The 24317-nt window shown below is 30.4% G+C and overlaps 2 protein-coding genes across 4 annotated transcripts in view; one reads left to right on the top strand and one right to left on the bottom strand.

Annotated features, from left to right (window-relative positions):
* The window catches only part of LOC125874752 (protein HOTHEAD-like), a 392923-nt gene that overhangs the window by 154517 nt on the left and 214089 nt on the right, over window positions 1-24317 (bottom strand). The gene's annotated exons all lie outside the window — the stretch shown is intronic.
* On the top strand, window positions 9687-11526 carry LOC125874753 (protein DETOXIFICATION 49-like). The gene has a single exon (XM_049555773.1). It carries the CDS (start codon window positions 9790-9792, stop codon window positions 11341-11343), a length of 1554 nt encoding a protein of 517 aa, XP_049411730.1. The 5' UTR covers window positions 9687-9789; the 3' UTR covers window positions 11344-11526.

The following is a 24317-nucleotide window of genomic DNA, read 5'->3' as shown; positions in this document are numbered from 1 at the left end:
TCAGTTCCAGCCCCAAAATCAAAAGATTTCTCCGTGGAATTCATCACCAGGTATGTGGAATTTCACTAGTGGGTTCCTTTCACCCATTAGGTCCCTAGTTTTCAGTCAGTTTCTTGATTCCCTTATTATGACTAGACCTAGGGTTTCTTGAATGTTAGAATTATTGGGTTCTTAGCTGTTAGAATGATCCAAATTAGATTAGTAAGTTAATATTCAGTTTATTGCATGAATTCCAGAATCCTAGCTATGTATTTCTTTAGTTCTTGAATTATACATGCTAGGTCATATATTCCAGTTATTCAGTTATACATGCCTCAGTTATTAATGCATCAATATTAGTTTAATTGTTGCATTCTCAGTTTGCATGTTCAGTTCGAGCTATCCAGTAACTTACAGAAATTTCGTCATAATGTGTTAATTACTTAATCCATTGGGAGTAGCATAATACCGAGTTGGACTAGGGTTCAGCGTACCCAAATAGTCCCAGAACTACTAGCCGCGTAGGTTGTAAGTCCCCTCTGTGGGCATCACTTCAGTGATCACGCCAGCATGCCTCTATACCTCTGGCAGGGTATATTGGGTCCTCTCAATGAGGCGTATACATCGGACTCCACATTTAGCTCATGTGGTTTTATTATCGCTTATTAGTAGCTCCCACAGTTCAGTCAGATTCTATTGCATTGACCATTTATCAGTATATCCAGTATTCAGTTTCAGCATGTTATAAATTGGTCACTGCATTCAGTTATCTCAGCATTCAGTATGTATATCATATTCAGATTATGTCATTGCTTATCTGCTTTGTTCAGTTGTATGTTATTTCAGCTTTATTCTATCCTACATGCTCAGTACCTTTCAAGTACTGACGCATACTCTGCGCTACATCTTCTCGTGATATAGGTTCAGGTTCTCAGCATCCAGATCACGCGTAGATTGGTTTCCGATCTCCAGTTCAGCAGAATCAGTGGTGAGTCATCACTCTCCGAGGACAATAGTAATGAGTTTCTTTTCAGTATTTTTAGTCCTTTAGTTTCAGTTTTGCTAGACTTAGCTGGGGCCTGTCCCAGCATTTCTAGTCAGTTAGAGGCTATTTTCAGACATAGTTAGATTCAACTTAGTATGGAGTTAATATTTTCTTTCTATTAAACTCATCAGTTTTCATTCATCTCAGTTATAGTATATGGATATTCCCCATCTTTTCATTTTTTATTTATGATTTATCTTCCACATCAGTTTATTATCTTTAGTATGTTCATGAGTTGTAGTGTACTATTCTATAATATAATCCTCCCACATTATTATAGACGAACTCCTCACATTGAGCATGCATTTCTCGATCAAATGAACAAGAAGAACCAACATTGTTATTTTGAACTATTGGTCAATATAATTAGTAACTATATATATAAGCATGTTCATATTCCGTGAATATTTCATCACTCCTTTGATATTCTCACAAAAAAAATTATGTAACACTACACAAGCTATGATAATTGTCACTTGTGTGTGAATATCATTATAGTTCATGACTTGTTCAGTATTCTGGATATATTTTTTCAAACTTCAAAAGTTCGTTTGGTCACATTACAAAGAGATGAATGCCTGAAGTCAAACAATTTCTTTAGCGTTTTGAGGCTTTTATCACACTTCCTCTGTAATCCTGCAAATGATATTGTGGTCCTTTGTATGGATCTAAGAATCCTTTCGTGTTTTGAAGACCAACATCAATAATATAATATTTATCTACCAAAAAAAACTTTTCAATCAAGAATTACTAAATAAAGTACATGTGACGGAAATGAGATAACTTCATTCAGAGGCGTATCCAGGATTTTGAGATGATGGGTGCACTATTATAAGAAGGTTGATATATATATATATATATATGTTGAATTAATTAAAATGCAACAAGTGCTACCAATTACCACTTAGAGAAGTGTTATCTAATTTTAGAAAGAAAAAATAAAATAAGATAAAAAATAAAATTCAAATTTCTAACCTCGCGGATAGAGGTGCACCCAGTCATAAACGCATTATGTGATACTTCGAGTGTGGGTTCACACATCGATATTTCAATATTTTTTTAAAATATAACATTATTATATATGATCTCGGGAGGGGATCATGGGTTCACGTGGATCCGGTGACCTCCCCTAGATACATCTCTGACTTCATTATAAACAATTAATATTTATTCTAAGTGGTAACTATTTAAAACGATTGAAAATAGTAGGGGTGTAATTTAAAGTTATCATGTGGTGGAAATGGAAATTGGTAAGAGTAACAATATCAACTATAAATTTTATTTACATATGAATAAATAGTTGATAGATTAAAAACGGTAGTTTTATTTTACAAAATATAAACTTGTAAATTGTGAAATTGTGATTTGAAATTTTTAAATCAAACTTTTTGAAGAATTTGAGATTTTATCTCAATTTGAAATTATGAAATAAAAGCCCATATCCAAGCACTAATTTCACCTTATAATTTCAAATTTAAAAATAAAATTGTATATAGAAACGCCTACTTAATTACAAAAGTTATTCGAGGAGAAAAATCCTCATAGCTTTTCTATTTACCCGGACCACCCTGCAATCGTTGAATATTCCACACTTGTTGGGGAAGAGCCTCCCTACTACCCGGACCACCTGCACTCCGTTGAATACTCCTAGCTTGTTGGGCACGTGGTTTCATCTTTTGGTTTATTCGATGAACTACTTTGGTTATATTTTGTATGTTTATTTTTATTTGTTTAATATATTTAAAAATAGGTATATAGTATTTTTACTTGTTTAATTTTAAAAAATCAAATTATAACTCATCACTTTATATCTATTTTATCTTTATTATTAAGTATTAGTTATTTCTAATTTATTCTTAATTCAATGAGTGAGGTAACATATAATAATAATTAGATATGATATATTAAAATTATTATTTTATTTACTACTTTTTTCTTTTAAAAAAGAATGACCTAGTTTGACTTAACACGTAATTTAAAAAAACAAAAAAGACTTTTGAATCTTGTAATCCTAAATTAAAGTTATGTCAAATATATGAGAATGTTCTTTAATCTTGTGGACTTAAACATATCGCGTAAAAAACTAAAATTAAAGTGTTGTTGAAAAGAGAAAAATGTTATTCTTTTAAACATATTAAAAATAAAAGTATATTATTTTTTAAAAAATTAAAAAAGTACTTTTTTAAAGATATGTCAAATCAAATACAAACAAGTGAAAATGAACGACGGATAGAGTATGAGTATCTAGGAATGGGTCATCATTTATTAATCAATATCTGACTGTAAAATGTTTTCTAAACGTCAATGGTCTAGGAGTACTTGTTATCAACAACTGTCTCGACGTTACATAATGCAGTTTACTGATATCAGACATAAATATCATAAATTTCAGGGAGTGCATCATAGAAACCTATTAATTTAAAATAAATGCTATAATAATAGTTTTATTTAATTTTAATTCGTAATAATTTTTTTTGTCATTCGCTTCTCTCCCCTAAATTTCGCTCGTAATTCTCATTCTCTCCCTTACCTCTCTCACTTTATACAGACACAAATGTATAAATTGTGTTTGTGTTTGTATAAAACGAGAGACTGTACATACAAATACAAATACATATTTCTCCGTCCTATACACTTATAATTATACAAATACAAATTTTCTCCTGCCCAATTTTCTTTTGCCTTTCTGTATCTCTCTCGCTTTATACAAACACAAATTATATAAATACAATGTATAATTTGTATTTGTATAAAGCGGGAGTGAGATTTGATATACAAATACAAATGTTTTAACTCGATTCAATTGTATACAAATTCAAATTTTATGCATATATACAAACACAATCATTGATACATATGCATAGTAGTTACATATATACAATTATCTAACCGATATATATATACAATTGACCTCTCTCCACTATCTGCCCTCTCTCACTCATCTCTCTCCTCTCTCTCCTAATCTCGATCGCCACTTCTTGCCTAACACAAAGAACATATACATATTCAAATGCAATTTTCATAAACACAGACGCCAAATTTATACAAATCAGATGCTCCATAGCAAACATAATTTAGCTATGAAGCACAAATAACATATTTATAGCTATATAGCGCTAATATAATTTTTATCATTGCTATTTCTAAAATTTACTCAAAATTTTATTACATTTGAAATTTGGTTGGAGAAAGACTACCACTGCACTATGCAGGACAAGTACATGATATTTGAGTGAGAGAGGAATTGTGATTGGTTAAATCTAACGCAGAGATAGATAATAGCTAGTTGTGGGCAAGATAATGTACATATATATATATATATATATTTTATTTTATTTTTATCCTTTTCTTCCATTTCATTGGGACACGTGTCATCACAAACTTCGTGACACACAAGTCCCAGTCTTTTTAACAATCATTTTGTGGGTTGATCGATCGAACACATCTTTGAGACCAGTTTATTTCATACTTTTTTCATGATAATGTCAATGTCCCCTTCTTCCAAATAAAGGAAGCTTTAGGTAGAATCGATTTTAAGTGTTTAATTTAAATTATTATTTTCCGTTCAAACTATTTCATGTGTTTATTTTTTCAGATTTTGAACTCTCTTGTTGAAAATCTTAACTCCACCATTGCATGCGTATACAATTAAATATTGTAAAATCACTCTGACTAGAAATCTTAAATTTCTGTCTATCTGATCCCGATCAATTCTACTGCTGGTAGTGTGAGTGGTAATTTCTTTCATTCACTAACGTACGTCCTCTGAAGACACGTTTCGATGAATGCATGGCTCTATATTTTGCCCTATCCATCATAATTTTCACCTGCTAGGACCACTTCCTTGTATGTTATGAGTATCGTAACACAAGTTGTATGTTATGAGTTTCGTAACATAATATTAACTAATATATTTTTTGTATGATTATATGAGAAGAACGGTAACTAATATTTCAAATTTGAATTTGCAATAGTGAATTAATTTAATCTAATTTAATTTTGAACAACTATTTTGAAACGGAGCGACTAGAGCTAGAGTTATACTATTGTATTTGGCAATGTGATAATGTTTGTCAGTGTGATCTCCTCAATATCCATTTATATTCTGTGGCACCTATGATCTAGCTACATCAATGAACATTTGAGTGATCCATAACTCACGCATCTAGCCAACAAGAGAATTTCCAAGATTTTATATGATCCAATGAAGCTTAAAAAATGGGAACATTTTAACCCTATTCTCACCCTTCATGTGATTGATTGGCCGTTGAAACAAAATTTTGAAGTGCCACCGCATATTGAGAGCATAAAATAACATGGAGATCATTGAAACTATTTCAGTCACTATTATAAGCTAATCTTTATTTTTTATTTTCATCTGGTGTTTTGTAGACTAATTTGAATTAAGACCACAAATTAATCTTTTGTTAAGAGGATAAAAACACTCTCTAACAAATTAAAGGCGACTCCATACTCCTAGTAGGAGTCAAACTTGAAATTTCAGGTTAAGAATTAAAGGATACTATTTTCACACAATTGATCCTTGTTGGTCTGCCGTCCTTTTTTTGTAAAAAAATTGGGGGTAGGGAAAGGAAAAATAGAGAGGGGATTGCAATGAGGAAAATCGAACCGTCATTTACAAGATAAAAGTTAAAGGTATCCAACCAACTAAACTACTAACTGTCCTTTAAACTAGCATACTATTCTTTTCCTCATTTAGATAGAGTTGAAAGTTTTGACCAAAGGTCTAATCAAGAAACTATATTAACTAACAACGTCCAATGTGTATAATTTATATTTATGATTCGTCATTTTACTAGTATGAACTTGACCCTTCCTTTTAGGGAGGAGATAAGATTAAGGGTAGATAATATATTCGATTTTTCGAACTTTACTTTGTCAGTTATCTTGTCTTTTGCTGTGGCAATGTTATCACATTATAATTAGATAAGAGATGAAAACTTTATCTTAAATTCTAACATAAAGTAACTTCCTTTCATACCATTTTTTTATTTGCTCGTCTTATCAACAACACGATAGTGCAATATTTTTTTTTAGGTATTTATATTTATAGTCAAAGACCACGAATTTTTGTAAACCCAATATTATTAGTTTCATGAATTAATTAAACATAATATGAATTTACTTCTATGCATGGTAGATATATTTAAGCCAAAAACAATGCATATGCTTAATTAATGGGGCGGTTGTTTATGCACACGAATTTTGCTTTGCATTCTTGTTTGACTCAATCAAATCATAATTAATCTTCGATCAACGCATTTATAAGATAACTATGTAATCAATCATAAGAATTAAAATTAATAACCCAAAAAATAAAGCATGTTTCCCTATTACGAATGCAAATATAATAAAAATATCATATATTGTCAATATATATGAGTTAAATCTAAACTTAAACAGAAAAAATTGGACATGACTACTATGAGATCATAATTGAAATGCTAAAGAAAAGGCGTTAATTACTCTCTATTTATTTTTGAGTGGGAACTCATAATTAATCCATCATACAAGTACTTAATTAAAGTAATGGTAGTATGAACGGAGGTCGATACAAAGGTTTAGAGCGTTTTATAAATTATGGCACTTTGATTGTAAAGAACCAAAATTTCGACACGTTTTCGGTTTATTGTTCAGTTTGTGTCCCACTAATTTTTCTACACGTTTTTGCTGGTACGACCAGGGCACTGCCACTGTCCACATTTCCCATCAGACATCATTTACGTATAGTATTCACTATTCATGACACACTTTTCATTTTAGTTCGTCTAAAATGTTTCATTTTTTCTATAAATAAAAATAACCTAACATTAAACATTTTTTTAAATTTTTTTAATAAAATAATTTATAATCAAACAAACAATTAAAGAATATTTTCGACGATACATATAAAGTCTTGTTTTGTTTTTCTTTTAAGTTTTGTGTCAAATGAAACGTGACACATAAAGGGAATGGAGGGAGTACTTGTGATATGTGACTATGCTTCCCACTTAGAGTTTGGTTCTGTAGAAACATTGACTCAAATGAAGCAACAATAATGAGGAAGTAGGACTCTGGAAATACCTTTAATTAGATCAATTCCAAATGTGCGCTGACTTATTCAGTTTCCTTCTTATAATTAGATTTCCATATGTTTTTGGTAAAATTCTACTAGAATATTTTCTTACTAATTTGATCATCCTCTGTTTTGTACGTACTTGGGGTGATACCATACCTATTTATTGCAATATAATGATACTAAAATAAAGATATTCTGATCATTGTACCATATTTATCTTTATGGTTAAAATTCTAATGGCTCAATTCCATGCAGCATTACAAAGATGAGACACTACAACGAGACTTGTGGTGGAGTAGTAAGTATTCATTCATCCTTAATCTGAGGTATCGAGTTTGAGTGGGTACAAAATCACCTTTGATAGGAAATGCTTTACCTCACATTTGGGACTTTTTTATGCGAATTTAATTGGACTTCAATATGCATACTAGACACCGGAGGTAAAACAAAACAAAAAACAGAGATAACACTCAAAAGGCAACAAGAAAAGGAGTAAATGGTGTTTAAAACAAAAAAGAAACATAATACGTACATTGATTTTCTACTAGCTAGAATCTGTCTATTAAACAAAATGACGTTGATGTATTATTTCCTCCTTTTCGTTTTAGTATATTTTAAAAAGAATGGTATCTTTCTTTATTCATTAACTATTTAATGACATCATCCTCATTGTATCCTTGTTTTATCTCACTTAACACTTTTCGATACGAAAAGTCAACTAAAAATAACCATTAAAGTGACTTTGATAAAGATAATTTGATAAACACAACAAAATCTTTCCTTATTTCTTAAATTTTATTTCTGGTCCAACGATATCGCATGAAATAAGACGGAGGAAATATTATAAAATTTGTAAGGTTGTTAAAAGAGTGTGAACTACTCAATAGAATGCTATATTAAGAAATGTTGATTAGTAATTAGCAGACAAAAACAAAAAGGATCTAGAGAAGATTAAAAGGGTTATGAATCATGAAAAAGGGATAAATGTGGATCCCTTTGCTTTCTAAGTAAGTGAAGAAGAAATATCAGATGGGATTCTTAAAAGTGGTGGCTTTCGGTGAGACGTGCCGCAAAAAGAATTGGACAATCCTTGCTAATTACTCCAAATTCCTCCACATTTTTCATTTCCTATGGGCAGAACTAAGACTTTCAAAAAAGTTTCGAAATTTTTTTCCTTAAAAAATTATATTATATATACAAAATAAAAACAAAAATTAGTAGCTAAATTTTATGTATTTATCATAGGTGTTAGAATGTTATTGTCTATTAACTCTTTTATAATTTGAATTTAATTTCCTTAAAGTGAAAATTCATGTGTTTTTTACTATCATGAAAATGAAACTTTGGTTTGAGTCTTTTTTCTAAATTGTAACCGTCCAAAACTTGCTTTTGTCGCTGGCATTACGACTTGAGTGACCTACAAAAGATCCTCCATCATCCCTTACATTAACGTCCTGCCAAATTCTCTAAACTCATGCAACTGTACACTAACTGTATTCCAAGTCATCCCACTGTTCATCAACAGTTCATCTATATGGATATTTTGGATTATGAATTATATTTCCCATTTTACAATGTATTCCAATTGGTTATCATATTGAATTATATCGTATATTTAGTGGTATTAATAAGTCTAATTTCTAAAGGTCTAATAGATTAATACCCTATGACCTTATTCATTATAGTATTAAGTCCAATATGAAATTGCAGGGTATGAGTGACAAGGTAACTTCAATCCTTATTATCGGTAGAAAGTTATACATTGCTTAGGTGAATTGAGGATGTGAATTATTGTGACCTACAAACTCAAAATTGAAAATCTGAAGTATCCAAACTAATTAATCCAAAATTTAAAAAATTCAATCCAATACAATAAAATAAATCTTAATTTGCTGTAATTTCTTCAATCTAAAATCAAAAAATTCAAATCAATTTGTTTTAATATTAAATCAGTACGGCCCGAACACCTGCCCCTCCCTACGCACAGTTGAATATAAAACGCTACTCTATACATACTACATAATAATTTCTCATTTTGTCCCAATTTATGGGAATATGTACATTTTTTTTTTAAAAAAAAAATACTTCCATTCAATTTAATTTGTTTGTCCGATCTGAATTTTACATGAAATTTAAAAAAGTAATTTTTTTTAAAAAAAAATTATAGTCTTAATTAAAATTAAATATATGTAAAATGTAATAAAATGTTATTAATCTTGTGATCTTAAGATGCGATATAAAAAAATATAATGAAAGAAATGCTAATAAAACCATGATACAAACAAATTGAAATAGAAGAATATGATTTATAACTATACACATATTCTAGACTTATTTAAGACCATAATTTTTGTTTTTTTGTGAACTGTATGCCCAATTGAGTTAAAAGTGCATTACATATATTGCAATTGCAATTGCAAGTGAGGGAAGTAAAATTCAACAGAAAATCATATAGTTGACAAAATCAATTTTCAAATGGTCACTTAGTGGGAAGGCTACCCAACATCCAAACAAGAGTCCCTATAAAAACCCCCTTTCATTCCTCCACTTAAAATCACCCATTTAACATCTCTCTCTCTCTCTCTCCCCTCCCCTTCATCAAATATTATTACTACTATTTCTCTTTGCCTATTTAGAGTTGTTTGTTACTAAATATATAACCCAAAAAAACAACTACTAATAAATAATGTGCAATAAGCAGACAAGTTCACCACTACTCTCTACCAAAGACACCACCAACATGTTCCCCCTTTTGATCCCTAAAACCCCAACAAACAAATTACATGATCACAAAAATAATACCCATTTCACCCTTATCTTTATTGAAGCTAAATCCATAGCCAATATTGCTTTCCCCATGATACTTACTGGTCTCCTCCTTTACTCTCGATCCTTAATTTCAATGCTCTTCCTTGGCCAACTCGGTGGATTAGCCCTAGCTGGTGGTTCATTAGCCGTTGGATTCGCTAACATCACTGGTTATTCAATCCTATCTGGCTTAGCTATGGGTATGGAACCAATTTGTGGACAAGCTTTTGGTGCCAAAAAATACAATCTTCTTGGACTTACCTTACAAAGAACTATACTATTGCTTATTTTAATTTCATTTCCTATTGCGCTACTTTGGATCAACATGAAAAATATTCTTCTTTACTGTGGCCAAGATGAAGATATAGCTACTGAAGCACAATCTTACCTTATATACTCAATTCCTGATTTATTCGCGCAATCATTACTTCATCCATTGCGTATTTATCTTAGGACTCAATCCATAACATTGCCTCTTACATTTTGCGCGATCCTATCAATTTCTCTCCACGTACCTATAAATTATCTTCTTGTTACGAAACTTAATTTAGGTGTGAAGGGAATTGCTCTGAGCTCTGTTTGGACTAATTTCAACCTCGTTATCTCTTTAATTATCTATATTATCATCACTGGTGTGTATAAAAAGACTTGGGAGAATTTCTCAACAGAGTGTTTCAAAGGATGGAAAAAACTTCTGAATTTGGCGATTCCTAGTTGTATTTCGGTTTGCCTGGAATGGTGGTGGTATGAAATCATGATTTTGCTCTGCGGATTTTTAATAAATCCGAGAGCTACAGTTGCATCAATGGGAATTTTAATTCAAACGACTTCGTTGATTTATATATTTCCATCATCTCTTAGTTTCAGTGTATCAACAAGAGTGGGCAATGAGTTAGGTGCTAGACAACCAAACAAAGCGAAAATTGCAGCAATTGTAGGCCTTGCTGGCAGCTTCATATTGGGGTTTTCTGCTCTGTTTTTTGCGGTTACAGTAAGGAAAATTTGGGCAAAAATGTTTACTAATGACCAAGACATTCTGACATTGACGTCTCTAGTTTTGCCGATAATTGGGCTTTGCGAAATTGGAAACTGCCCGCAAACGACTGGGTGTGGGGTGTTGAGAGGAACTGCGAGGCCGAAAGTCGGTGCGAATATTAATTTGGCTTGCTTTTATCTAGTGGGAATGCCTGTGGCTGTTGGACTAAGTTTTTATGCGGGATTTGATTTTGAAGGTCTATGGTTGGGATTATTGGCTGCGCAGGCATCGTGTATGGTGACAATGTTGCTGGTTTTGCTTCGTACAGATTGGAATTTAGAAGCAGAGAGAGCTAAAGATCTCACAGGAACTTTTCTCAATGGTTTTGATGAAAATGAAAATATCGACGAGTGTAAACAACTCATAACAGAAATCAAGGATAATTCTCTGTGTTAATACACTAGTTTTCTGTTTTTATTTGTTATATATATATATAATTTATGTTACGATAATTTTCTGCTTATTTTAGATGTATGTATAGTTAAGGCAGAAACATGAAGCCAACCATTTTGCTACTTATAGTGAAATTCTATTACGCATATGTATATTATATGTAACAAAAGATTTCACTCGGTCAAATCGAACATAAGAAAAGACGTTCTTCTTCATATATATAGATATATTCATTTTGTTTGTTTTAATTTGACTTAATATTAAATTTAAGAAAGTAAATAAAATAAAAACTTTTGAATTTTTTGTGTTAAACTATATATATCATGGAAAAATCACTATTGTCCCATTTTGTCACACATTTACTACAGTTAGAGTCGTTTAGTGTGAGGGATAAAAATGTATAATCCTGGGATAAAAGTTTGGTGTCTTGTTTGGTTGACATGTTTGGGATAAATTATCCCACCATTTATATCATAGTGATGGGATAAGTTATCCCATATACAGGGTGGGATAAGTTATCCCAGAATAACTAATCCCAAAATAATTAATCCTGGAAAAACTAGTTCCCAATCAAACGACCCCGATGTGTATTCTGCATGGACTCCCAATTCTGCACATATGAAAGTTTTTCACGTGGTCAAAATAACATCATACTAGGCATTTTACCAGCATGTTTATCAAATTTATTTTTAATAATACATGCATTACATGATTACCAACAATAAATATGGATATTAACAAAGGATGTTAAAGTCTTTATCGACATTATTTAGTTAATTGTCGTTGAGTCAAATATTGCTATAGGTTTTAAGGACATTTATAAAAAATCTTAATTGACTAAAAAAAAACATAACAGTAAGTTAGTGTCATTTATTAATACCGCTAAAAATCTGCTGAGATCGAAAAAGAACTAGTGAAAATTGAAACACGCTGATTATATATGCAAAATGTTAAACAATAAATTACAAGTCTCAATGATATATAAGATGTTAACCTATAAATTACAAGCCTCGATGATATATAAAATGTTAACCTATAAATTACAAGCCTCAATGATATTAGAAGCGTGTATGAAATAGTACTTCTACTAAGACCAAGTAAAAATAAACGTGCTCGCAACCACCGATCACACTTCTATTTGGTACCTACTTACTGCCGGCTCAACAGTGTGATAAAAGAAAATACATGTGTCTTAGCTCCCATATTTGAGGGCCTCATTCTTTAATAATAATAGATTATAATTTATTTAAAAAATAAAAATATTGAATACTATTTGTAGAAAAAAAGTACTCAATTTTTTTCATATAAAATGAAAAAAAATATTCGAAGAAGTGTGACTTAATTAGAGTACTATATCTCATGAAAGATAACATAGATCGGTTATATTATCAATTGATTAAAATATTAGAAGAAATAAATTATATATATATATATATATATATATATATATATATATATAAAAGTTATTAACTATTTTTAAAAATTTAAGGCCCCATTTGATTTTGACTTTAGGTCACTAATGTGTTTGAGCCAGTCTGTACATGTCTTTTAAATTTTGAATTTTCGAGGTATCAAAGCTCTTCAACGGGCTAACTAATTAACTATATCTATAGATCACACCAAATTGTTAAATCTGATAGTCAATCGCTTTTTGATCAATGATATATTTCCCGGCCACTAAATCTAGGGAAAATTTGTAAATCATAATAAGAAGACAATTTCTTCATTTTCATTTTACTATTTAATTAGATAAGAGGAGAGACTAGTTAAATTAAAGTTGAAGGAATGGATGATACGGAATTGTGTAAGGTAAGGAAGGAGCAAGAGAGTAAGGGACACATGGGAGATGCATTAGGTGAGTGGTCTCTCCAATTACAAATATTGCAAACAGGTTTCATCACCATATATTGCCTATCGTCAAATCTTATTTTTACTCACTTCCAAAAAGATTTCTTGCTTCTTTCAAACGTTCCTCTGTTCTAATTTATGTGATGTACTTTAAGAAAGAAAGACTTTTAAAATATTTCTGGTTTAAAATAAGTCATAGTAAATATTTGTGTGACTATAAATCACTTTATTAAGATAAAATGGTCATTTTAAAATAAAATTGTTACTGAATATAGAAATATGTCATTCTACTTGAGACTGATTAAAAAGAAAAATGAATCGAACAAATTGAGACAAAGAGAGTAATAATTGTGTACACTTAGCTCAATTAATTTTAATTTGTAGTCCTTTATCTTCGCAACGTTTACACGGTTAGGAAACAAGACAATGTTTCATGTAACAATTTTTTAAAAGAATGTCTATTATCCCAAATCACTATGTTCGTTACGTTGTATTAAGGTTTTTTGGATGAAATGATAAAAAAATATTCACGTTCACCTATCATATTTTAACATTATATAATCATATAGTATCCCAAATTTGAATTACAATACTATCCATGCATTCAAATTCATTTATTTTTTATAATGACACTGTAGAGTCACATACCCTTTCCCCTCTCCGCCAGACCAAGTAAGAGAGAAAGGGGATCATTCTGTCTTCTTTTCTAGTAGTTTATTGCTTCTAAAAAGAAGCAAAAAGTAGTAGTAACAAAGTAATTAGTCTAAAAGGACTGCACAAAGTATTGACTAGAACCAATCTTCTCTATAGACCCTTAGCTAGGTTTCCTACTTATGCTAGCTAATTAACTTTCAGTTATTACAATCAGATTTTTCTATAACAATCATCTCTTAAAGAAATCAAAAATATTCAGACAAACGACGTTATTATTAATTTGCCTCTTAAGCCCTTCATATTATAGACTTAAAATGTCAAATACCTCCCCTTGCCATCCCCAAAGGTGTACGTCTCATGGCATCAAGAAAAAGGTGAATCATTCATCATTTATTAATTGCCTCCTTGTCTCAAATAATTTGGGAAGACAAGCTTTCATATATAGTGCCTCTAAATTAAAGCACTTTATCCATTACGTTATGACTATTTTAGTTTTCTAACAAATAAATGAATGAGATAGGTATCTTATTAGATCTCTTCTAAGAACTAGAATTAATTTAAAAAAAACTCAAGATTCATAATTAATCAGTTTTAAAGTACATTAAGAGTGTATAAATAATACATTTTTCCTAGAGATACTTAGCCTTAAGCATATCCCAAAAGGTAAGATCCCTTTAAGGTTCCAAAGAATCAAGAGAAAAAATAGGGGATATTCAGATTTCAGGATCACAAATAACACATAAAAAGCCGGACATTAAGGTTATCCTACGTTATTCAATTAGTTTATCTTAATGGTCATTTGACTAAAATGTCTATACAAAAATATGAGATTCTCTTGCTGGATATCCTATCACATCCTGGCTTTGAGATATATTCTACTATAGTTTGAAATGTCTTTGTATATTATCGGAGAAACTGCCTAATTACATAAATATTTCTATCATATTTACTCATTTTTTCTATAATTTGAAATAACTATATTTTATATCACTTATTAATAATTTCATACCAAATTTCAAGTCAGATACACCTAGATTTTATTTTTTTTGCTATCAATACACTAAAAGGGACTTGTCAATGTATTCCAGATAAATGTAAATCACACCAAATATGGTTTGATTTGCATTTATCTGGATACCAGATACATAGGAGAGTGTCGAGCGAGATGGGAGGGAGGCGGGTGAGATTTATTTATGTATCTCAGATACATGAAATTCACTTGGATACAGTGTATCTAGAAGAAATAACACCTACTTTTGACTTCATGTATTTCGAGATACATGTATCTGGATGTATCTAAACCTATCTAGACACACTAAAATCTAGTAAGACTCGTAATATTGCAATTAGTGTATATCTAAGTAATTTGCTCCTAAACTAGTGAGATCTTTATAAGTTTCCCTTTCTTATTTGAGTAGCTAAAATTTAAGGGAATTTTACACAAATCTCATGGTATTAAGAGCTAATTACATCTTATCCCGACTCTTTTCCAAATTACAAAAAATTCTTAAACTTGGTGGAATTCGGGTACATTCCAATATGTCTCGATACATCATGTCCCGCTTTCGGATACATCGCTCAACGTATCGATACATCACCTCCATGTATTGATACATCACGTCTCGATTTCAAATCGATATATCGCGTCTCGATTTCAAATACATCACTCAATGTCCTGATACATGTATGTCCCAATACATCGCGTAAAACGTCCTGATACATCACATATGTTCCAATACATCGCGTAAAGTGATGTATCCGACCGATACATTGCGTGAAGAGATATTTCCGAAAATAAAAGAGAGTAAAAGTTTTTGTAATTTTTTCAAATAGCAAATTTATTTAAAGAATACCATAAAATAAGTTATGTTATTAGGTAATTTTTCCAAAATTGAAATACAATCCGTCAAATTCCAAAGCCCACATAATTTATCTGGGTTGGATCGACCCATATAGACAACTTCATTAGCAACTTGTCATCTAAAATTCGTGCAGAACAATGAGAAAGTCTTTTACTTTATTAGAAAATGCAAATTGATAAATAAATTACAGCAGCTTTTCGACATGTCTATGTACGTACACTTTTAACATATTAAAAAAAATGCTTACCTAAGTGATGACGTTTAGAATATATGGAGGCCGCCATCACTGTATTTGGTTAGATGAGTTTTGTAATGACTTTGTTTTTTTTGTTTTTTTACCAATTTTTTCAGTTTGAACCGTTGTGTAGTTTGGTTGTGTTGTTTGTGACTTGTTAGAATGGTTGACATAATTCTCGAAATGACCGGTTGTTTTGAGAGGAAGAATTTTAATTTTGAAAGTTGAAAAGTTTGACAAAAAAGGTTTTGAGATTGACATTATTTCCACATACTTGGTTCTTCTATTTATGAAAATTCGGGCATTTTAAGACTATTTACTATATTGTTTGATTACTTTCGCGTTTATATATTCTATATATATTTGTTTGGCGAAAGATTAACTTACCTATCAGAGACTAAGGTAAGTGTCATCATCACCCCTGAAATTTTGGGTCGTCACTCAAAGAAAGAAAAAATTAGTAACGGACAACATTTCATAGCTAAACATAAAAAATCTATGCTAATTAATTTTATTTAGCTTCGAATTAGTAATGGATTACATGAAAATCCAAGTAGCTAAGAGCTATATCTTTAGCAACAGATAAGCTAGAAATTATCGATAAAATTTTATAGCTGATTCCATAATTCTAATAGTGCATGATAAGTTTATATATATATATATATATATATATATATATATTCTGACACTCATCATAATTGTTAGTGAATAACTTATTAATCTCGATGCTCAATAATTCCCAACATGTTATTTTACCTAATCTTCTGTTACATTTATTATCATTAGAAAACTTAGAACTAAGCTAATAATAAATATAACCAGTGCTGAATTATTAACAAGAGAAATAATGCGGCTTCACGAAGCCGTCAAGTTTATTAATATAATTAGTGATGATGACAACATCGAATATTGACAACTCTGAAAGTGAAATAATATAACAAGTCAAAGTTAGAAATAAGAAAATAAAAAGAAATTATTATCTCATGACAGCACGTTCAAGATCAGGCTTGAATTGATATAAATAAATATATGTTACTCTATGATTTTAATTTATTACCAAATCTAATTAATCATGTGTGTACGTATACGTCCCTTGGCTCTTCAAGGTTTTTGCGACCCTTTGCTTAGCTTTAAATTAAAGAGTGTCCTAAATCTTCATTCTTTAATGAAATTCTAATATATGCTGATTATGAGTTTTGATCTACCTATGGGGCAACGTTGACAAACAATATAACATGAATCAGAATCATTGAAATTGGATTAGAAAATAATACGACTTTTTTTTTATATTTGTCTTGTTGGCCAAACTTAATTATTGATGTTAGTTCATATATATATATATATAATTGATATACTAGTTATGTATAATACATATATTTATACTTAAATATATACAATATTTATAAATTCACTAAGTTATTTTGCAAATTAGATCACCTAAAGATATTTGGACAAGAAATCTTAAAAGTTCAGTTTGTTAGCTATTTGAATTTTTATGTTATTGATGAGAATGTGATTCTTCACCTTGTAATCTTCTCCTCCATTTTTCCTCTCCGTCCCATTCTTTTTCTTCTTCTTTTTTTTTTTAAAAAAGAAAGATATTTGGACTATGATTATTTCAAAATAAAAATAGGTATATTAACCGACAACAGAAAGTGGCCGGTGTACGTGACATAATCAAAGTATTTTATTTTGTTAGGTTATTGTTGCTACTGACATGTGGATAGAGGCTTATGATGATGATGATGATGTGCATGCATAGGTTTGTGTTTTGATACACACTCTGCTAAATCTCAGTGAAAAGGTAGACAAGTCGGTACATTATTTTGGAAAATGGGCTAACATAATTTCATTTTATCCTTCTTTATATAAATGTCAATGTTTGTTTGAGCCGAGGGACTATTAAAAATATCTTTTTCGTCTGATAAGGTAAAAGAAACGCTAATGTACACATTATTCTTTTTATATTTTATTGATGAAATAACACTGAGTATATTATCATTGAAATAAATAACATGTTATTCAAATCTGACATACGTTAAATTTATACATCGCACGATATGCTTTCGAGCCCATTTGGATTGGCTTAAAGAAGTAGCTTTTAATTAAGTTAAAAATAAAAAGTCAACTAAAATAACTTTTAAGTCAAAAAATAAAAAGTAGGAGAAGACCTACTTTTGGTCTTTGACTTATTTTAAGTCATTTTAAACTTATTTTAAGTCATTTTTTACCTTGTCAAACACTTCTCAACTTATTTCAAGTCATTTTTGATTGATTTTCTATACTTGTCAAACACTTCTAAATGTTAAAAACGATCTTAAAAGTAGATTTGACTAACTTTTAAGTCATCCCTTTTAGCGCCAAGGGCAATCAAATAGTATCATCTTTAATTTGTTAGCTTTGTGACGCCTCTTCCTTCCTATCAATGGAGTACACAAAATTTAAGACAAATAATTATGATAATAATTTGACTTGTAAGTGGGATTATGGTGATTGTAAGGCGCTTTGTTTCCCTATTCATATTGATATTAGGAACAGTGTTCTTATTCTTTTTCTTGAATTTTTCACCCAATATTCGATATCTATTTTCGAGATCAGATTAATTTGTATTTGCTTGGAAAAGTTTTATTTGAGGGGTAAAATGCTCTGATCAAAGAAGACTTCATATTCAGAACACGAATAGTAGTATATTCCACTACATACATATATACAATATAAATACGGGATTGGGTCGAAATTCGAAGACACGGAGTCCCATCCTTTCTCACCGTAACTCAGATGTGAGAATTATGTTTAGTTAAATTGCTGTGAGGATAAATGATACAGGAAAAACAAACAAACTACTACTCCTTTTTGTTAAAAATTACTAATTGTTATTTAGTGAAGATATTAAAAATGCACCAATTTAACAAATAAAACTATTAGTGCTCCATATTAAAAAAAAAACGATAGAATTTGTATTTAAGCTCAAAGATGTGGCATGATTTGTCGCCTTTTCTCTAACATTACTGTTGAGGTATATATATGACCTCTAACACTATACATAGAGTTTTAAAAGATATAATATGAAAAAATTCTTTAATTTGTGAAGCGGTGGCATGACACCCCTTAAATCTTAATTACAAAAAGTGTAAAAGGTGTCATGGTCATTATTTTTCACCATATTTCATTTCAACTCCCCTATGAAAAATAAAACGAAAAATGATGATTGATATATCATATATGTACGCGGCGCCAATTTTGTCATCTACACACATATATAAATTAAAAACAAACAATCAGCACATCAACTAAATATATATTATTACTACACTACTGTTCTCTCTCTAGTCTAACTAAAAATGTAAATGTATTTGATATTAAATCATAGATACAAAAAAATAGAATAAAAGAAGAGACTTATCTGGGAGGTAGTTTTTCTTCACTTAATAAGTTTGCACAAAACATTTGCATTGCTAATGAAGAACATCCATGATTAATTTTGAGAGCAATGTAACATTATAAATTGTGAAATGATTGATCTAAAAGGGAAGCCAGCCCTATTTGAAATATATCAACTCAACACTTGCAATTGCAAGTGGTTTAGCAACACAACTTGTTGATTGCTAAGGGCATAGTGTATGTCCTAGACATGAAAATTCAACTCATAGGTATGTTTTAGTTTCATTTTTTGGTTTTAACGAAAAGACACAATTTAAATAGTAAGTACTATTTTAATTAAGGAAACAAGAGGTCACAAATTAGTTAAGTGTCCTTTCCCTAGACCATTTTCTTTTCTTGCCCCTTTTTCTTTTTGTCTCTTTTATAAAGTCAAAGGCGTTTACCTATAGCATTTTATTTAACATCAATTATCAATGATGAATTTACGTAATAATTGTGTTTAATGATGCTTAAAAATTTAGTATCTTTTAGTTATAGCAATCAAAATATTAAAATATTTTGTCAAGAGATGATAGCTCCATCTGTTAAGAAATAACGTGGGGATTGTCTTATTATAATAAAGAGGGTGATCTTTTTTTCTGATGTGCACTATATTATTGTTAGAACTGTGAAAAAAAGTCGGTCCAGCCCCACCAGGCCCAAGGAATTTGAAGGGCAAGGGCGAGACGACCCTTCATTTGGAAGGACCTGAAAATGCTCGACCCAACCCAACCCTAGAAGGATCGAGGGCTGGGGCAGCTAGCCCTTCTTTTTTCATTTTTTTTCGTTTCAAACTTATAATTTTGTAACACCAAGAAAATAAGAAGATTTTCAAATCAAATATGGTAAACAATGGTTTTGTTTCGATAACAGTAGCAAAAGATCTAGTATAATTATCATGTATCCCGCATACCAGATACGCGAGCGAAATAAGAAAGTGACAAACAAAATGGGAGGGAGGCGAGGGCGCAAGATTTGTCTGTGTATTCTAGATACATGCGAATCTACTTGTATAGAGTGTATCTAGAATAGATTAACCTAATTTTGAGTTCATATATTCCGAGATACATATATTTGAACATACCAAAATCTAGTAAGAATCAAAATATTACAACATAGCGTGTATTTAAATAATTAGATTATATACTAGTGAGATTATTGTAAATTTACTCATAAATAAAAAGTTTTGGCCCATGTGTCGACCCCGACCTGACCCAATCCTGATCAGGCCTCAAGGACTAAGGACTTATATGGGTCGGGCTTATAAGCCCTAGTTTTAAATGAGCTTAAAAAAATCATATCCCAACCCTACCCTAATAACGGATTGGGTTGGGACGGCCCCATGGACTAAGCCTGTTTTGACGGCTTTAATTATTATTTTAATTCTTCAGAAATGATTCACAATTAAGCCACGTGGCAATATTCACCAAAAAAAAAGACAATAATCTAATGAATAGGATTCCATATTCATAAAAAATCAAGTTTATGTCTTAAGCCCATTTGCCAAATATTAAAGAAATCGCAATTTGCAAGATTTCGATTTGATTGGATTGTGAAGAGTAATGATTACTTCTCAACGGTTTAGAAAGCCACATGAACATATTGACTTCAATTATGGATCATCTTTAAAAGAAGAAAAATAATATTATTCATTTATTTGAAGTGGATTTTGCAGTAGCAAGTTGTAACACAATAAGGGCCAATTGTATTCATTGATCACTTCTTAGCTGGAGGATAACCAACAAACGATTGGATATGCAGATTAATTACTTGTTTAATTATAAGTTCGTTAATAGTTGACTTTTGCAATTTTATCATTTGTGTTTTATGAATGTGATTTATGAGCGACTCCGTACCAAGGGCTCGAATTCGAGACCTCTTGATTAAGGAAGAAGAAGTACTTACCACTCCACCACAATCTTTGTTGGTAATTTGTTACTAATTTGATAAAGATGAATATATTGCTATAGTCACGTTCAAAATTCATCCTATAGAAAAAAGATTTATTTTTCAAATGTGTAAGTGATTTTATTAATACAAAAGTCTAAGTTGAGTGATTTTACTAATACAAAATAAAGTTTAATGACTTTATTAGATAAATTTCCAAAATTGAGCGTTACTCTAAAAAAGATAAGTGCTTGTGTGCAAGTATAATTCAAATTTTAAATCAGGGTCGATCCCATAAAAAACTAAAGTCTAGGTATCACGAAGAAAATAAGTTCAAACAAATTTTCAGTTATAAAGATTAAGATTTTTATTTTAAACTACTTAACTTAACTAGAAAGTACTAAAGTGATAAAGTCATAAACTAAGAGATACGGGTAATAACCTAGGATTGTGAAGAGTGAATTCTCAATTTGTTTACTGTAATCTTGCCGAATTATTCTCTGCATATCATGAATTATTCTCTACATATCATGAATTTTCTACTTACCGCAATTATCTGTCTATCAATATAATAACAATAATATTTAAGTATTATTCTCTCGATCTCACTCTAGCTAGTAATTTAAACAACTCACAAGATCACTCTAAGCTTCATCATATCTATTATCTAATTAATATCACACTTTTAAATTCAAGTGATTTTGTAGCACCCCGTATTTGAGGCAAAGGTTTGAATCGTTTGACGTATGGAATTGGACCCGAATCCAGAGAATATATGGTTGTTTCCAAGTATAAAGTCAAGGTTTGAGTGTGTGGCCGAGGGATGTTGGATGTGAATTAAGGTCTAAAGGGAACTTTAGCACAAAATCGAGTTGAAAGTTTCTCCACATATTAAATTTTCAAATAAGCTCGTGCAAGGTGTAACTTCAAACAAGAATATCTTCAAGTATATATAGTTCTTTGTGATGAATTACCTATCATAATAAAGATCTTTAAATCTAAATTTTCGTGAATGAAATTGTTCCTTAATTCAAGCTCGACGCAAGAATTCTGTGCATTTTAAGAAAGCTAGTGTTGTTAGTGGACTCCCTGTATGGCCACACATACGAACGGTAGTTCCATCGCAACGACAGGTCATTTCCAAAATGTAGAGAGAGGGGTGACGCAGAGATGAGGGTTGATCCTTTTTAAAAATATATGCAATTTGGGCTAAAATTGGTCAAAATAAGGAAGGTGGACCAAATATGGTAGTCTAGATGTCCAATGGGCATTGTTGCATAATTATCTCTATAACTTCAAGGAGCAACTAGATAGTTATTCAGATAATAATCAAAAGGGAAACTTTCAAAAATAACTATAGTTTGGTATTAATTAAAAATTGGAAAAGGGTCAAGAATACCTCTGATCTATTGGAAAAGGTTCAAAAATATCATCCATCCATCTTTTGGTCTAAAAACACCCTCAACCCAAATTGAATTGAATTTTTTTTACTTGTTAGCTAATTCTTTTATTTGTTTTTTTAATGATAATATTTTATTAATTCAAATTCGTAATATTAGTTCATCCCAAAATATTTAAATTATTTAAGTCCAACTATATTTAAAATAAAATATTAAATTTGTTATGTTGTCAATATTTTTAGTAACGGGGAATAAAGGAAAAAGACAAAATTTGACTAATTATATACGTAGCTAATATTTAGGATTTTAGATATGATTAGTAACCGTAAATAAGAAACAAAAAAGAAGTTTTTCTTTTTCAAAATTTTGTATGGGTATCCTTATTTTAGATCACTGATTGTAAATAGGGAAAATGAGTTTTTTTTATATTATTATTATTATCATCATCATCATCATCATCATCATCATCATCGTTATTGTTATTTGGGTCAGTGACAACGGTAAATAAGACATAAAAAAGGGGGTCTTTTTTGTCAATTTTTGTCATTTTTTTACTCTCTTTACTAAGATATTTGATAACGTAAGAATTTTTTTAATTTTAAATATAATTAGACTTAATAAGTTTTTAATATTTTGAGATGAGCTAATATTAAGAATTTGAATAAATAAAAAATTATCTTTCAAAACAACTAATTAGTAAAAGAATTTAATTCAATTGAATTTGGGTTGAAAGTATTTTTAGACCAAAAGGTGGAAGGAGGAGTATTTTTTAATCAAAAACACCAATGAGTATTTTTAGACCAAAAGGTGGATGGAGGGTATTTTTGAACCTTTTCCAATAGGTCAGGGGTATTCTTGACCCTTTTCCGATTAAAAATCTATAGCTATAGTTTGCTTAATTACGAATTATAGCTATATGTTAGGGGAAAGAGAGAGGCGAGCAAAATCGAGAGAGGGAGGAGAGAGGCGAGTGAGATCTGGGTGAGAGAGGAGAGAGGTTGAATACCTATTGTATTCGTTGTATAAGGTTGTATCACAAATACAATTGATACAACTGATTTGTATCAAAATGAATACAATTGTATAAAAAAAAAATATTGTATTTAGCTACATATTGGGAGGAGAGGTGAGTGAGATCGAGAGAGGGAAGAGAGAGGATGAATACATGGTGTATTCATTGTACCACGAATACAATTGATACTGAATACAAATACAGTTGATACAAAATACATATATAATTATCTGAATACAATTGATTTGCATCATATATTGAATATAATTGTATCAATTGTATTGACAAATACAATGGGTAGAGAATACAAATTGTCATAATATAATTGATACAAAATACATATACAGTTGATACATAATATATACAAAATACAGTTGATATGGAATACAAATACATAATACAAAATACAATTGTCATATTTATACGAAATGATTTTGGGCTGCAGTTGTTTGGGCAGGAGAGAAAAAGGGGTGAGAGAGGGATGGGGTGGTGAGAGAGAGGGCAGTGGGAGGAGAGAAGAGAGAAATTTGCTATAAAACCCTATATATAGCTACAAATTGTAATGGAAAAACTATGCGGATAAACAAACATAAACTAGTTAATTAGCTAACATAGCTATATTTTGAATTAATTACCACTCACAACTTCTTTTTAGCTAT

Source organism: Solanum stenotomum, chromosome 8 (genome assembly GCF_019186545.1).
Source record: "Solanum stenotomum isolate F172 chromosome 8, ASM1918654v1, whole genome shotgun sequence".
NCBI lineage: Eukaryota > Viridiplantae > Streptophyta > Magnoliopsida > Solanales > Solanaceae > Solanum > Solanum stenotomum.
Note: the sequence above shows the minus strand (reverse complement) of the source record. Positions and strands in the feature narration are given on the sequence as shown.

Excerpts from the sequence above, each read along its gene's own strand:
- LOC125874753 (XM_049555773.1), top strand. The coding sequence starts at position 9,790 with ATGTGCAATAAGCAGACAAGTTCACCACTACTCTCTACCAAAGACACC.